The 16,785-nt window shown below is 42.3% G+C and overlaps 1 protein-coding gene across 4 annotated transcripts; it reads right to left on the bottom strand.

The window, feature by feature from the left end:
• Positions 1 to 890: 890 nt before the first annotated feature.
• Positions 891 to 14,841, bottom strand: CLSPN (claspin). 4 transcript variants are annotated; one of them, XM_030290490.4, is made up of 25 exons: positions 14,572 to 14,841; positions 13,695 to 13,824; positions 12,731 to 13,182; positions 12,265 to 12,429; positions 11,600 to 11,689; positions 11,290 to 11,362; positions 10,923 to 11,031; positions 9,845 to 10,392; positions 9,187 to 9,378; positions 8,590 to 8,780; positions 8,016 to 8,218; positions 7,735 to 7,799; positions 7,144 to 7,349; positions 6,410 to 6,570; positions 6,097 to 6,323; positions 5,790 to 5,904; positions 5,012 to 5,084; positions 4,617 to 4,705; positions 3,895 to 4,059; positions 3,680 to 3,801; positions 3,297 to 3,424; positions 2,909 to 3,014; positions 2,741 to 2,823; positions 2,390 to 2,551; positions 891 to 2,192 (listed from the first exon to the last, which is right to left on the bottom strand). In XM_030290490.4, the coding sequence occupies exons 1-25, from the start codon at positions 14,809 to 14,811 to the stop codon at positions 2,079 to 2,081; spliced, it is 4,209 nt and encodes a 1,402-aa protein (XP_030146350.2). In that variant the 5' UTR covers positions 14,812 to 14,841; the 3' UTR covers positions 891 to 2,078. The 4 variants fall into 4 exon arrangements, with proteins under 4 accessions (XP_030146350.2, XP_030146349.2, XP_030146351.2 ...); XM_030290489.4 differs by having other exon boundaries at positions 1,936 to 2,192; positions 12,265 to 12,432; XM_030290491.4 differs by having other exon boundaries at positions 1,936 to 2,192; positions 5,790 to 5,901; positions 12,265 to 12,432.
• Between the last annotated feature and the right edge of the window lie 1,944 nt (positions 14,842 to 16,785).

Genomic DNA, 16,785 nt, shown 5'->3' with positions numbered 1-16,785 from the left:
AGAAAGCAAACTAAAAGCCATAATTATGGCTAGTAGCATGTGCTGAGGAGAAGGCAGGAAACCACCAGGACCCAGCCAATCCTCTAAAGGTGCTCTTCAAACTACCACTTTCTAATGCAAAAATATGGCAATTATAGGTCTCTATAAATTTAATCCCTTCCAATGCCAGAGCATGGAAAACTGCAAGAATTTCCCCTGGAGTCAAGACACAGTTTAAGGTTTAATGATTTTGCCTTGCCCCTGTGCCAGAACAAGCACATTCTCTTGCTGCGCTCTAGTGGCAGAGCAGGAGCAAAATTCAGGGAAAATGCCCAAATTCAGAGCTTGAATGTTTTTACCCAACAAAGCTGTGCTGAGTTAGTACAATTTTCATATCAGTGAAACACTGATAAAGAATGAAGTAGGTGTTCAGAAATCTTTTAGTTACATGGTCCTTCAAGAAAAGGCTGATAACAAAGAAGGAAAGGTCATTCCTCTTCCCTAAACCTCCAATCCCAAATCCAGGTACACCAATCATTAGAATTGCTGCACTGAACTAAAATAGACACTTCTTAAGACAAGAAAAAAGAAAGTTTTGTCTAGGAACTAAAAAATCCAAAACTATTGAAGCAGGAAAAAAACCCCATAATCTTAGGGCCAAGAATTTTATGCAAACCCAAGTGGAAGACTTGAGTTGAAAATCCACACTCCAATAAACACAAGGGGTTGTTTTTGTTGTATTCCAATATTATTGCAGCTGTTCCTAGTGAAGGGCTGAGTTGTGGCTACAAAAAAAAAAAAAAAAAAAAACCAGCAATGAAAAAACAGACACAGACAGAAATAAAAAACATTGGAGGGGAAAAAAACTCCAAGACATGAGTGAAATCCTATAAATTAATTCCAACTGCCTCCAAAATTAAAACCATGTTTTATTGTAAAGTTGCACTTCAATTAGTACCATAATTCTTTATAACATACTGTACAATAAAATATTTTACACACAGCACAACAGGCTTGTGCTCGAGATGTTACAAAATTTACAGCTCAGACATTTCTCTGACGGTGTCAGCACCTCAGGTATGTGACATCCATTCCCAGAGAGGTTTAGTTTTAGAGCAGGACCCTGTGGCACCATTATCTGCTCTCCAACACGTTCAACTTGTGATCAGAAATATCAGGAATGCTGGACACTCTGGCTCATGTTTCTCTCACACTGTTTAGAGGAGTTGTGAATGACAGTTCCTTATAAATTCCCTCATTCTAGAGCAGCCCTTTCCTTGCTGGCTGCTCAGCAATGGATGGTTTCTCTTGGATGAGTGCAGCTTCCATGAAAACAACAGAATGGATGGTTTAAGATAGCCTGAAGTTGGGCAACCAAACCAAAGCAACCCCAGCAACTCCCCCCACCAATGCAAATAACCCCCCCTGAACCTTTTCCTCTCCCACACGTTACTCACATTCTCCCCTCTCCACACACACATCCATCTGCAAGTTTAAGGACATCTATAGTAATAAAAACTTGGAAAGAAACCCTTCTCATATTGCCCCAGAAGAGACTGGAACCTTTTCCACAAAGTAAACATTTCAAGGATAAATTAGAGCTTCTTAAAAGGAGAAGCTTAATAAATGCTCAGCATTAAAGAAAATAAGACACTGGAGGGAGCCACAGCTAAAACTTTGTGCTGCAAATGTAAACAAGTGTCCTGCCATGGCCAACACTGCTTCATTCTCTCCCAGAGCTGTGGAAATTCCTCCTTTAGTGTGCTTTCAGCTAGCTGAGGTATTTCCTGGTCACATCAATGGTATTTCCAGGTGGAACTGATACTTCTGCAGCACCTGTGAGGACAGCCCACAGCAGTGGAAGTTTCCTTAATGCTTGGGAAAGATCAAGTCAGCATTTTATTCCAAACCAGGAATGGATTTTGTGCTCCCATTTGCCACAGAGAAAAAGTAAAGCACAAAACCACTGCCTGGAAATTACTGGAACTTGTGAATGAGGTGGCACCCATTTGTTTCCTTTCCTGGTGATTCCTGGCAGATTGGCAAAATAAACTGCAGCTGGCAAAGAGGAGACAATCTCTGGCTCCAAACAGGAATATTCAGCTCTCCAAGAACTGGAAAATGCTTCGGCTTTGACTGGTTTCCTCTGAGCTTTCTACCCTGGGCCGCTTTGCTGCTGATGTTATCACTGCAGAAGGGCCTCTCTTCTTCACCTAAGGGCAGTCAAATACATTAGAATATAAAACATGTCCAAAAAAAGTTTAAATTCTGAATTATGAGAGAAATATTTGGTTTGAGAGCACACAGGGAGTATTTAAGACAACAGCGCTCTTAACTGCTTGGCAGATTTCATTGCCTGTATATTCAAATAATCCCCACAACAGGCAGCACCTGCTACCCAAATCTTTACCTGAGGTTTTGATTTCTCCTTTGCCTCTTCACTCTTCTCTGGTGAAAGTGTATGAAAGACAAAATTCCTTGAATTTCGAGGGGCATTTGGATTAAGATGTGACATTGCTGCCAGCTTCTGAAGGACAGCTTTAGGTCTGTTCAAGAGTGACCCGTTTTTTATCTGAAAGGCAAAGAAAAGCTGCATTAAACCACTCTCAGGAAATAAGGCAGGTTGCTTAGTAAGTTACTCTTCAGAGAAAATCTACTCTCTACTCACACATTACACCAACACAAATCAGGAGTGCCCAGAATTCAGGGGCAGCTGACTTGGCTGTGCTGGGAAATGCCATTTCTGAGGGTTGGTACCCACCTGGATGTCACTGGCAGGTCTGAAGGCCTCAAACGGGTTCCTGGGTAACAGAGCTGTGCCTTGTGCCACCACTGCTGGGCTGGCTGGCAGAGACATGGACGAAAGTTCAGTTTTTGAGCTCTTTCCCTCTCTTCTTTTTTTTATCACTTTAATAAAAATCAAACTTACCTTTCTTCTGCAGGGACTTGGCAGTCACTTTTTTTGCCAGCTTCATGAATTCGCTGTCTCCACCAATTTCTTCCTCCTCTTCCTCCTGCTCTTTATTTTTTTCCTTCTGTAGCAGAGAGAAGACAATTGAAAAAATTCATATTGCAAATGGACGTTTCATTCAGTATTTTAAGTAATTTTCTTTATGCAAATTAATTTTTATTTACTTTCTACTGTAAGAGGTGATTGTAATTTCTTAGATACTTCACTGTCCTTGTTCTATTAATGAACAGCATCAAATTCAGCTGAGAAACCTGACCTAATACTGAAGTTTAACTTGAGGAATAAACAATTTTACATCCAGCAATGATACAGAGACTGAGCAAGCCTTTCTAGCAGCTCCCCATACCTGCTCACGAAGCCACTGCTCTCGCTCAAATCGCTCCTTTCTCCATTTCACTTCTGTCTCATCAAACTCTTCATTCTCCTCCTCATTATCTGAATCTCTCTGAAACAAGTCCATCTGTGAAGCAAAATCTAGGAAACAAAACAAGACAGTCAGTTATGAATTTTGAAAATGGAGGCTAGTAAAAAACAACAAAAAAACTCCCAAGACCAATCAAACAAACAAGGCAAAAAAACCCCAACCAAACAAAAACCTCAGAATCATCCCCCCCCATCAATTTATTCCTAAAATACTTTATTGAGGAGCACAAAGTGCTACTTCACACACACACAGAAGCTCTGTTTTCAATATTTCTCCCCCTCTATGAACTCTGGATTACAGATCACCTATGTTTTTCCATCTGAACCTCCTGGTCCTGCCTGGGCCGTCGCTGTGCAGGTCCCCATCCAGCAGGTACCTCTCCTGGTACAGGCGGAGCTGGCGCTTGTCATCGTCCAGCATCGCTTTCCTGCCAGCACAGGAGACAGGGACAGGTCAGAGCAGGCTCTGTGCCAGAGCCAGGGCCTCACACACCCCAAAATCTACTGATAATGGCACTGACATGTGGAATTTCTGTATTTGGTTTCCCAATTCTGCCTCGTTTGGGAGCTCCTCGTCGATAATTTCTTCTTCATATTCGTTCAGGTCTTCACCATCATACTCATCCTCACTTCCCACATCACTGCCCGACAGCTCTGCCTCCTCTTCCATGAAATCTCGCAGTTTTCTATGAAAGAAAGTCAAAACCGTTTAGTTTGGGAGTAAAACAGCCATCACACAAATCTTCTGAAACCAAGATTTATCTTTTGATGCAAAATGAACACATTTCTTAAGAATGTGTCCTAATTTCTCATGTAATTTTTGGAAAGACCAAGCCTTGAGTTCCTGCACATTTACACGCATAGCCTGGCATCATGTACCACCCCAAATCATTGTCATCCACCAGATTCAAAAGATGATGGCAATAACTGTCAACTCTGTGATTTTCTTGCTAGAACAAATAAAATCTTAAGACATGAGGAATGACAACAATATTCTTGCATCCCTTTTTTTGTTCAAAAAAAAATGTTGCACTGCTTTTATTGTGGCTATTTAATTTCCATATATAATGGAAATCATCTACAACCCACAAGTGACACAGTTAAATTCATGCAACATGATACCTCCAAAGTAAAAAACCAGATCATATAAACATCTGCTGGACGGGGAATAATTCCAAACGAAATTTCTAGTGCTATTAATATTCTATTCTCTCTGGTAATTAAGACTTAAAAAAATAATTACAATTTTTTCTTCGAGCCTGGTCTATGTCTCAGCACTTCTTCATCACTCATTTCTGCTTCTTCAGCAGCACTATCTTCATCTTTTTCATCCTGTCAAAGAGAAAGTTTTCAGAAATAAGGAATTTCTGAGAGTTGATTGCTTTGTAATGACAACTTTGTCTGTTCTTTAATTAACAAGACACTAAAAATTCGGGCATATTTCAGAGAATTTGCATTTTTCACTGTATCATTATATTAAACAGATCTTTTAAGTGATCCAAAGTTTGCTCTAAAAATGTTTCAGTAGCTTGTTATGGAAGTTGTGGTACTTTGCATTAATGGATATATTAAAAATCTAGGAAGATAAATGGAATTATCCATTTGATCCAGAATCTGCCTGGCTCCATCAGTTCCCACCTCTTCACTTGCAAAGGCCTCATCATCTGTTAAAAGCTGAAAACCACCAAGCTCTTCTTGTTCCTCCTCTTCCCTAGGGAAAACATAAATGGAAGAAAGGAATTTTCATTTTACCTCCAGTAAATCAAGGCAAAATTTCAACACCCACCTCAGCTACTATCAAGTAGTTGCACTTGTGAGTGCTCAGAGCTACAATCTGCCAGCAGCATTTAGCTATAAATGCATCAAATCCCCATTTGAGTTATGTTTTAAGACTTCAGGTCTTCACTTGCAGAAACCATGGGACAAGCACTAATTTTTCCAATTTTTTTCCTCCTCTCAAATTCCTCTTGAATCCTCTTAACAGTCCCACTTGTTAAGCCTCACTAGCCTTTTGTCAGGCAGCCAATTTAGTCAATAAACAACACTTCCCAATTTAGTCAATAAAAAACTCCAAGTATCCAACTTTACATTTGGTTACAGCAGTTTGGCAAGAGCCCAGAACAGACTCCAAGAAGTCCCACATTTAATCATCTTTTCTCAGTTTAATGAAAGTTCTTCACTGTTTCTTTCACTATCAGTGTAAGACAAAGAATCTCCCTTCACAGTAGCTGTGGGAAACAGTTTATGCTGCCAATTAGAGAGTAATTGCTGAGCAATTTGCAATATTCCTCCACCTCCAAAACAAAGCACACTTTCACTGACAGCAAATTGATGTTAAACAAGAAAACACTTCTAAGAGTGAAACAGGACAGTTACCAGAATTAACTTGTGCAGATTTTAGGAGAGCAATGCTAACCTGTCTGTGGGAAAGGAGCCTGAACAGAGCTCCAGAGCCTCTGCCATTGGATCTTCTATGTCACTGTCTTTTTCTGCTTTGGAAGACACTGAAGAAACCCATGTTGGAGAACCTGCTACAGAAAGCAATAAGATGCAACTTATTTCTGCTCTTAAAGTGTCAGAGAACACCCTAGAAAGAAAACTGCATAAGCTCCCAACATAGACAAAATTCCACAGGTGGCATCAGTGCCCAGACCTGAAGTCACCTCAGCTAAAAATTTCCAAATCAAATAACCAGCAAGCTGAAAAGAGAATTCAAGACATACTCTGAGACACGAATTTCCCTGAACAAAGATTGAGCAGTTCCTCCATGTTCTGCTTTTTGGTGCTGCTGGTATTTGGCACGTGCTCAGCTTGGCTGCTGAACTGTCCAGAACACAGGTCCAGTAACTCATCCATGTTGGCATCCATGGCATTCTCATCCATGCTAGCCAGTGGCAGCTGATGCTTTGAGGACTGGTATTTATTCCTGTGTTGTCCAACGTTCAAGAACCTGAAAGAAAGGCCGTAGTTAGAAAAATCTTGCTGGTCTGCACATCCTATTTCTGTTAAACACCATCCTTTACACCCATCACTCACCCATCTGCATCGAGCAGCTGGCTTTGAGTGTCATCTTCCAGGGAAAATTGAAACCTTGACTCCCCAGCCCCTGGAAATAAACTCTTGGGCTCAGGAGAGGCATTATACAGGTCCTGGGAATCTTCTATGGGAAGAGAAGGCTCAGAGGTCTTTCCTGAGCTCTAATAGAAGGAATACAAAAATATGTACGTTATTTAGCAAGCTTAAATTTAAATGCAAGGGGCATTGGAACAGACTTCTGAGAGCAGCTGTGGCTGCCCCATCCCTGAAAGTGCTCCTGGCCAGGCTGGATGGGGCTTGGAGCAGCCTGGGACTCTGGAAGGTGTCCCTGCCCTTGGAAGGGGATGGGGTGAGATGAGCTCTGAGGTTCCTTCCAACCCAAGCCAAGCAGGAGTCAAATTATGCCCATGCTGTTCCAATATACCACAGGAGTTCACTGATATTAGATGTGTGTAGCCCATGTAAGCATTCTTAAAAACCATATTTATGATGCACATATTTTAGATATAAAAGCCAGATTATAGCATCATTTTTTAAAGAATATAGGTTTTATAATGTCATTTTTATCCATTCCAATGTAGACACAAACCAAGGGGAAGTTTGCTCTTCTGAAATCTGATACCAAAGCATTGGTCTGGTTTGATTCTTTTGATAGCTCTGACAATCAGGATAAAACACATTTATTTACTTCCCTCTGTGTTAGTATAACACGTGACCAGGACTGAGAACCTCACCTTGGAAGCAGAGCTGATGAAACTTGTTTTGAAGAAACCTGGGGAGGGTGACCTGAACCCCGCTGCTGCAGGTAAGAAGCTCCCTCCCCTCGAGGCCTGTTTGTTACAGGGCTGGTAGGATGGGATCATGGAGCCAATGAACTCAAAGCTGCTGTTGTGGCTGCTCTCCTTTGCCAGTGTTGGTAGAGAAAATGAATCATCATCCTCTGGAAATAAAAAAAAATAGTACTTAACGTTTTCTATGTGTGTAATCCAGCAAAACCTCAATATAATGTTTTGCAACACTGACATCTTGTTAAAAATTCACATTGTGGTCATTTCGGATTTCTTTCCTCTCACAGGATGCATATTACATTTTGTTACTTATCTTACTGATTTCTGACATTTCATATTTCTTCCAGTATTATTTTATTTCCCTCTAGTTTTTTCAAGCCCATGTACTTTTTCATCAATCTAAACTTTTAAAATCATACTCTATGTATATACAGGTGATGAAGTAACGAATACTGAATACCGATCTTAAATAGAAACTTTTACATATGCTAAGTTAAAAAAAAAAGCCAATTATTTAGGGCAATAATTCTACTTTACCTAACTTGGTAGGTCCTTTGTCTGCAGTTTCTTCCATTTCCAGTTTTTCATCAGGAAGAGAATATCTGCAATTCATAAATGTATTTGCTAATAAATTTAGGATTTAAATTTACGTAATTGCAAAAAAACCCCAAAAAAACAAAACAAAAAAAACCAAACCAAAACAAAAAAAAAAACCAAGGAACACAAAAATATTTATGAAAGGCACCTTAAAAAAATCTACACATGCTGATCAAATTCAAAATTTCTCAGTCACCATTTTTAAGGCCTGGATTATTTACCCCATTTTTGAGGAGCTGTCCTTAAAAAGCATTAATGTAGACTCTGTTGAAGGATGTTTTAGAACAGAATCACCATGTTCAGATTTCTCCAGCTTTTCTCCATCAACTGATTCTTTGTCAGTCTCTTTATCACCATCTTCAGTGTGTTTCTCTTCTGTATCTTCATCATCTTCTTCTGCTTCATCAAGGAGAAAATCTGATTTCTAAAAAACACCCCAAAACACAGCACAGATATAATGATTATTGTCATGGCAAACCCTTCCCCAGATGAGGCACATGACCTATTTGGCCCTGCCAGCAATAAGCCAAGGATTTATAGAAAGGGAAAGGGGCATCAAAACCTTTTCAACACTTCTATTTGGTTTTATACTGTTTAGACAAATATAGAAAATACTCATGAATTCAAGGTTAGACAATCCAAACCCTGAATATGCCAAGTATAGAAATTTTTTAGCTTCCAGGAAGAATTCTTAGCTATTCCCCCCAACAGTAGTGTACAAAAGTCCTATTCCACTGGGGAGATAAAGCAGAATGGACAAGCTGATGAGGTTATGGAGAAATGTTGCATACAGACCTCATGATCACCTTCTTCTTCCTCCTCCTCAGACTCATCTGTCATGTCTTCTTCCTCTTCCTCCTCCTCCTCTTCCTCCAGCATCTCCTCATTGTCCAGCTTAAACAGTGCTTGCCTCTTCTGGCGCTCCTCGGTCCTGCGCAGCTTCATGGCCTCCTGGAGCTTGGCTTTCAGGGCCTGGAGCTTTTCACCTGCACAGGAAAAGTTTCAGGGAAAAGCTTGGGTTGGAAGAGTTCGCTCAGTTCCACCACTGTCATGGGCAGGGACATTCTCCACTAGACCAGGTTGCTCCAAGCCCCATCCAACCTGGGCTTGGACACTTCCAGGGATGGGGGCAGCCGCAGCTTCTCATGGAAGCATGAAGAATCTAAGGAACCAGTCACAAAGACCTGACTGAGGCTGTCCTACACAGGCCACTGCTATTTTTTGATTAAAAGAGGGCTATCCATTAAAGGGAGCATATACAGTCATCTTACAGATGAAGATCCCTTCACCTGTATTTCGTAGGGCAGCATTGGGAAACAGAGCATGAGAGAGGAAAATAAAGACAAAAGTGTTTTCCAATTCAATTCTTATCTCTTCTTTTCCTCCACCAACCTGGCTTTGTGTGGACTGTTTCCTCCAGGCTCTCTGCAGGCAAAACTGCTGGCACCACGTCTGCTCTCAGCTCTTCTTTCCCATCAGATGTCGTTTCCTTACGGATAATGTTCATATTTATGGCCCGTTCCCCTTTGGATTTTGATGTCTGGAGAGTGTGCTTCAAGAAACGTGCTTTCAGGGCTTCTAGTTCTTGAAATACATATTAATTAAATCAATGTGCTAGCATGTAAAAGCATTGATTGTTAAGAGTTCTAGTAAGAGTAAGTCTTGAGCTTTTTCCCCACCTAAGTTTAGTTTAAAGCTAAGTTTAAAAAAGGATAGTTTAAAAGCTAAATCTTAATACTAAAGTATTTGCAAAACCGTTCTATTTGACTAATAATAAATCACCACAGAATACTTATACTGTAGCTTGTATGTCATTGATATTAGCTAATATTAAATTACCTTACCACTTGTGGACTACTATTTGTCCACAAGACCTCAATTCACTTCCAGCTCAGCTTCCCAGGCACCAGGCAACTCTAAATTTCTGTTAACATATCTCAAAGAATCCACACTAGTAAGTGAATGTGCCTGACTGTTCTATCACCTAAATATTTCTGAATTTTCCAGTCAAGCTCAGATCAATAGTGCTTAGGATTACAACTGGTGATACCTTTATTTGAATCAGCTTCATCGAGGTTTATGAAGGATTCATTGTCAGAGCAGATTCTTGGCTGGATGGACAGGTCTATTCCCAGTTCACGAAGTTTATCCAGCTTGGATTTCCTCACTTTTTCAGGCTGTGCCACCAGCCCAGGTCCCACTTGTTGGCTCTTTGTTTCACCTGGTGCATCTGGTGCTGTTTCCCCTCTTTCCATGAGGGTATCTCCATATGCTGGAGGAACTTCACTCTCCTTTTGCTCATCACAGTCAGTGCTCAGGCAGTTGGAGAGCTGCTGTTCCTCTGTGTTATCATCAGTTACAGTCCCTGTAACTGCATGAGAATCCTCCCTGTCCTGCCTGGGCTGCTCAGCACAGTCCTCTGGCAAGTTCTTCCCTTCAGCAGCAAGAGGCTCAGTCACAGAAGCATCAACATCTCTGCCCAGGTTCATTTCTGGTTCAGTAGCTGCTGACTGATCACCTTCCACTGGACCATCTTCGCAATCCTTGCTCCCAATGGCTGCAGATTGTTGATTTAGGGGCAGCTGGTATTTAGAGGACCTAAAAAAAGGCAGAAAGAAACATACCACCCATGGTTAGTGTGAAAGGCTGAGGAACCATTTCCTAATTATTGTCATTAATGTGTAGGAAGAGATGAAGGACAGAAATCTGGAAAACTTCATTGTGAGAACTCAAGGAAATGTAAAAGTTTTGTACTGGTTACAGTATCAGAGTACAAAATTCCTAAGGGATTCTGTGATTACTGTAGCATTACTGTAGTAATGTACAGCATTTTACTACACATTACTCAGAGAAGAAACAGACCAAGTAAAATATTGGGGTTCAGGCTAAATCCCATTAAAGTAACTCTGCATCAGCAAGTTCCTTCATATGAGTTTCTCCTGGCCCTGATCCCTCCAATAGTATGACTTTGTCAGGAGAGCAGCATTGCCTGATAGAAATTACATTCTCCTAATTTCCTAATTTTACAGATTTAAAGGAGCCTAAGAAAGTCTGGCTTTCCTCCAAAGAAAAACTAGAGATGCTTAAAGTTTATAAAAAAATTGGATGAGGAAGGTTTAAGTCCTTACTTCAGCAGGGCCATGGCGTTTCCTTGGCATGCTGGTCGAGGTCTGCTCTTGAAGAAGTCATGAACACTTTTGGCCTCAGGCACATGATATGGGAGAGACACAGATGATTCTGCCAGAGAAAGATGGTGAAAGAAGATTTAAAACATCATCTGAGTGCCCTTTATTTGACAACCAGTATCTTTATTTTCATTAGGTACAAAAATACCTTTAACAGGTCCTTCAATAAAAATGGTCTTGAACCCTTCAAACCTCAGTAAGTCATATTAGGTCAAAGAAGGCTCTAACCTCCTGGGTAAATTCTTTCAATTTCTTCTCTGAATTTCTGAACAGTTTATACACGTTTCCATAGAAAGAATTTAAGTTTTACCTCTAATAAGTCGTTGGGTCTCACTGTGTAGTTGTTTAATGGCTTCTTTACTTAAGCGTGCTGCTTTCCTCTCCTTAAGGGGAGAAAAGAAAGGCTTCTGAAGTCAGGGAACAAAACATGGAGCTCTTTGTCTACTTCCTAAATAGCTTATTTTTCCCTTTCAAACAGCAAGGAGTCAGTCAGAATAAAGCAAGGAGTCAAAATAAATCCACTTAAAAAAAAACAAACAAAAAAAACCACACTGTGCACACAAAACCATTTTAGTCATGACAAACAGCAATACAGAGCTTTAAAAAGATGAAGACTTCACCTTCCTCTTTGGCTCCTTTAATACAGGCTCCTCATTCTCCTCATTAAATACATGTTTGTATCCTTCACTGTCAGGAAATCGTTCTTTGTTCTATGGGGCATAAGAAGAAATTCAACGATTTCTATCAATACACTGGCACTATCAAGGGCAAACACATCACAAATAACTGTACAGAACTACCACTGGTCAGCAAAGCCAGCAAGTGTGCTCATAAACCAGCACAAACCCCACACAAGGGCAGATTCCAAAGCTCCTGCTCCAGCATTATCTTTTTAACTTGCCAGGACAACATCCCTCCATCTTTAAAAACAAAAACCAGAAGGCTCTCCTCTCTTCTGCCACAGCAGTACAACTCCTCCATCACCAAAGAGAGTTTTAGAACCTGCTCAGCTACAAATTCCTGCTAAATCCAGTAACCATGGAATGATTTGTGTTGCAAAAGACCTTAAAGATCATCCCTTTCCACCCCTGCCATGGGGACACCTTCCACTGTCCCAGGGTGCTCCAAGCCCTGTCCAACCTGGCCTTGGACAATTCCAGGGATCCAGGGGCCTCCCCACCCTCACAGGGAAGAATTCCTTCCCAATATCTCATCTAAACCTATTCTCTGTCAGTTTGAAAAAGAGTACATTTACAAGAATTTTTGTGTCACAGCCAACTGTCACCTTGTATTGTTTTATTTTCTTTTTCACAGCTGCTCGAATGGATTCTAGAGACTCTTCATCCTCAAGGGGTTGATCACTCTCCTCTTCCAAGCCATTATCAAAGAGGTCCTTGTCATCCAGCAGACATCCACTGTCATTGAAGGGAAGCCTCTCACCACCATCCACCTGCTTCCAGAATATAAAATTATTCCTGTGATTCCCTTCAGAAGGTCCCTTTGGTTCTTTGACATTAATTTAAAGTTACATGAAATCATCAAGTGTTAGGTTTTGTACTTCCTTAAACTGCAAATTAAATTGGAATGAACCTGCAGACTTTGCAGGTTAGACTTGTATGGTGCTCTATGGATCTCAAACCTACTGCAGGAATGTGGACACAACACTGAAGCTTTGCAACAGAATAACCACAAAAACCAATAAATTTAACTTAGTTGAGAAATTATCTGAAGGTTTGTGCTAAAACACCCACCTCTGCCACATGCTTCTTTTCTTTCCTCAGCTGTTTAAGGGACTCCATTATTTTCTCCTTTCTCCTTCTGGGTTTTGCTACAGCTTGTTTTGCTGGCTCCTCTTCAATGCTGAGTTTATGTTTATGTTTCCTGTACTTTTTCCCAGATGTTAGGGATCTCTCCTTTTCCAGCTCACCCTCAGGCAAGGCAGATGTCCCGCCTGTTTCAAGGTTTTCCATCTGTAACAGGTCACCAGTGTCACTGTCATCAGTGTCCAGCAGAGCTGGGAGGACCCGATGGGATTTCTTCTTTTCAGTAGCAATATTTTCCTTTTCCTCCCCATTTTCCTTGTCTCCACCCAAAGCATCTTCCTGCACAGGTGAGCCTCCATCCTCCTCCTCTTCACTCTCACTGTCCTGAAGCACCTTCTGGGTTTTTGCTTTTTTACGCACAAAAATTTCTTCTTCTGAATCTGGAGAAACACGTGAAAATAAAAAAGGAAAGTGCAACAAGTTAATTAACAAATAACCAAATTTACATCCGTTAAATTCGACATGTCACCATCCACAGCAAATGAGCTTCTCATGGAAGCGTGAAAAATCTTTCGTGCTTCAAACTCAACTTTCCAAAATCCACTTCTCCCCAGAGAACAGCGTTTAATTAACCTAAATTGATGTTAAAGGGTTCTAACCTTTAAAAACAAAAAACGCAAAGCTGAAAACTCTTCACTGGTAGTGTCTTGCCTTGAAATAGTAATAAAAAAATCACACTACATAGATGAAAGAAAACAGGGAAAAAAGTGAATCAGTAATTAAGGCACATCCCATTCAGACTTTTTCTTCAGAGGTTTAAAGATGCCTGCCCACAATCTGAGCAACAACAATTTGGATTCCTACAGGTCAAGCAGTGAAAATCTCCTAAAAGGTATTTATGAAACAAAAACTGTAGAGTTGGAGAAAAACAATTCATGGAAGTGTTACAGACCTCTGTCCTCGAAGGATGCTGTGCTCTTGCCAAGGGGGCCTGGGGAGGCTGTCTCACAGCTGCCCTGGCCACTGTCAGAGTCGCTGTCCAGGGGTTTCTGCAAGTCTGGGTTCAGATCTGCCAGTGGAAGCTACAAAGCAAAACACCATTTTCTAAATTAAAAATTTCTTAATGGGGTAACATAATGTTTCTGTAGTCCTGACTGCTGGCATCCAAATTCATTCCAAAACCTCACACACAGGGAAATCCACATGTACTCTCCTTATAGTCCGATTATGCTATTTATATATTTAGTAATATTTATTGTTATTATTGATATTTACCATATTTATCAATACAAATGACTATTTACATATACGGTAGTATACATGCGAGTTTGCACAGCAAAAGAACAGAGCTGACATTGACTGATGTAATGGTATTCAGACTGGAGACTTTTACTCGTTATTTTATTATTTATTTATTTTTATTCAGACCCCTCACGACGGGCCCAGCAGCCCTCCCGGCATGCACCGCGCCCCTGGAGACCGGCTGAGCGCGGCCTTCCCAGCATGCCCCGCGGCCGGCGGGGCGGGCACAAGGCATGCTGGGAGCTGTAGTCCGCCAGGAAGGGCGAGCCCAGTGACGGCGCGGGATCGCCCGCGATCAAGGGTGGCGGGCAGAGGTGGCTGGGACTACTGGCTCCGCCACCGGCAGTGCTACCCGAAAGAGCACCGTACCGAAACGGTTACTGGAATCGCCACTTCCCTCGCTGTCCCTTCCGGGCCTTTCACCTCGCCACAGCCCGATGAGACGCAAGGCCTCAGGCAGCCGCGAGCTGCCTCCGCCGTCAGCAGCCGGCCGGCCATGCCGAACGTAGGGGAGCGGCAGGACTCACCTCAACGGAAGCCTCCGTTGTTACCGGTACCGCCGCCATGGCCCGCCCGCGCTCCCGCCGCCCGGGGACCGCTTCGAGCCTTCGCGCGCTGCCCTGGCCCCGCCCCCGCCGGGATCGTCCAATGGCTGCCCAGAATAGCGCCCTGAGCCCCGCCCCTGACCGCCTCGCTGGGCGGGGTTCCGTGAAGCCACGCCCCAGCCGCATGGACCAATCGCGGCTCCCGCTCTCGGGCCGCACCATTGCGCCGCCTGGCGGGGGGGGCGCTCCCCGCGCCCGGGCTGAGGCGGGACCGTGAGGGGACGTGAGGGGATGTGAGAGACCGTGAGGGTGTGAAAAATGCGTATTATATGGCTCTACGCAGATAGTTACTGTATGTATTATGTTATATTGATTAGTTGTGCTTATGTAGTTAAAATGAAGACTTTAGTAGTTAAAAAAAAATAAAGACTCTGTATGTGGGGGGGAGTTGTTTTTGGTTTTTTTTTTTTTTTTTCCTTTTTTTTAGGAATAAGATACTCGCTTCGAGGAGCACCTAAATCTTCCAAAGGAGAGGAATTTATGGTTTCTTATCAGAAGAAACTAATTTCTTCAGGCCTTGCTCAGACTCGAAGTTGCCTTGGGGATTAAAACAAACAGTTGAGATACAACAGACAGAGTTTTTTATTTAGAATAGAATGCATGCATAACCATGAAGGATATATGAATATGCAACAAGTGTATTTTTTTAAGGGTGATTCCTTTGTTCACAAGACATGCTTTTCGGGACTTAGTGTCCTATGTGGACGTCCGTAATTCTTTGCCTTTTATTGTCTTGTAATTGTCCTAACTCTAAACTCTAATTGTATTACTATTTTTATAACCATTTGATTATTATTAAACATTTAAAATTTTTAAAAACCAAGTGATTGGCATTTTTCACACTTCTGATAATGTTAGATACACACAGCTATTGCTGTCCTATTTACAGAATAAAATACATGCATTTACCATTGGCTGCTGTACAGACATACTCTGAGCCAACCCCACTCTTGTTAGGTGAATGAAGGCTCAAACATTTTGGGTAAATTCTTTCAATTTATTTCAATTTCTGCCTTGAATTTCTGAATATTCCCTCTACATACAAAAGATTTAAGATTTACCTCTCATAACTCATCATTATATAGTTGTTTAATGATTTCTTTACTCAACCTTGCTGCTTAATGCTCCTTATGGGAAGACAAAAAAGGCTTATGAAGCCAGAAAAAATTTACATCAATTGAGCAGGGAGAATTGCCTGGTTTTGGGGAGCAGCGGAGCACTGGTGAAGCTGGAGCAGCACCACTGTGGGCAGGCAGGCACCATCAGGGTAGCTGTCACAGAGTGTGCTGGAGTTCTGGGTTAATTATTAAACCTGCAAACAGGTGTTGGGTTTTGGGACAGAACAGGGCAGGTACAGACAGACAATCCCCTCCTTCCTGGTGCCCGAGGGGCAGCAGCTCTCACCTCCACTGAGGCAGCTCTGGAAGAGCCTCATGCATGAAATGCACCCTGGGAAGAGCCAGCAGGTCAGGCAGGGAATCCTGACACCCAGCCCTGGTGAGGGACATCTGGAGTGCTGTGTCCAGTTCTGGGCTCCTCAGGACAAGAAAGACAAGGAGATACTGGAGGGGGTCCAGCAGAGGTCACAAAGATGATGGGGGGTTCGGAGCATCTCTCTGTTGAGGAGAGAATGTGGGAGCTGGGCCGGGTTATTCTGGAGAAGGGATGGTTGAGAGGGGATCCCGTCAATCCACAGCAATATCTGAAAGGCAGGTGCCAAGAGAATGGTGCCAGACTCTTTTCACCAAATCACAAAATTGTTGGGGCTGGAGTGGGGCCTCTGCAGATCATCCAAGGCAGGGTCACCCAGAGCAGGTGACACAGGAATGTGTCCAGGTGAGTTTGGAACCTCTCCGGACAAGGAGACTCCATAATCTCCCCGGGCATCCTGTTCCAGTGCTCAGCCACCCTCATGGAAAGTTCATCCTGATGCTGAGGAAGTGTTTTAGTTTACGCCCATTGCTCCTCACCAATGCTGAGGAAGTGTTAGTTTATGGCCATTGCTCCTCACCGATGCTGAGGAAGTGTTTTAGTTTATGGCCATTGCTCCTCACCGATGCTGAGGAAGTGTTTTAGTTTATGGCCATTGCTCCTCACCGATGCTGAGGAAGTGTTTTAGTTTACGGCCATTGCTCC

The sequence above is a fragment of the Taeniopygia guttata genome, chromosome 23 (assembly GCF_048771995.1).
Source record: "Taeniopygia guttata chromosome 23, bTaeGut7.mat, whole genome shotgun sequence".
Lineage (NCBI taxonomy): Eukaryota > Metazoa > Chordata > Aves > Passeriformes > Estrildidae > Taeniopygia > Taeniopygia guttata.
This window is presented reverse-complemented; position numbering and strand designations above follow the sequence as displayed.

Excerpts from the sequence above, each read along its gene's own strand:
- CLSPN (XM_030290489.4), bottom strand. The coding sequence starts at position 14,811 with ATGGTGCGGCCCGAGAGCGGGAGCCGCGATTGGTCCATGCGGCTGGGG. Across the intron at positions 8,219-8,589 it reads AAGAAGAAGGTGATCATGAG|AAATCAGATTTTCTCCTTGA; the intron begins GTCTGTATGCAA and ends GGTGTTTTTTAG. Across the intron at positions 4,060-4,616 it reads CCAGGCTCGAAGAAAAAATT|AAAACTGCGAGATTTCATGG; the intron begins GTAATTATTTTT and ends TTTCTTTCATAG.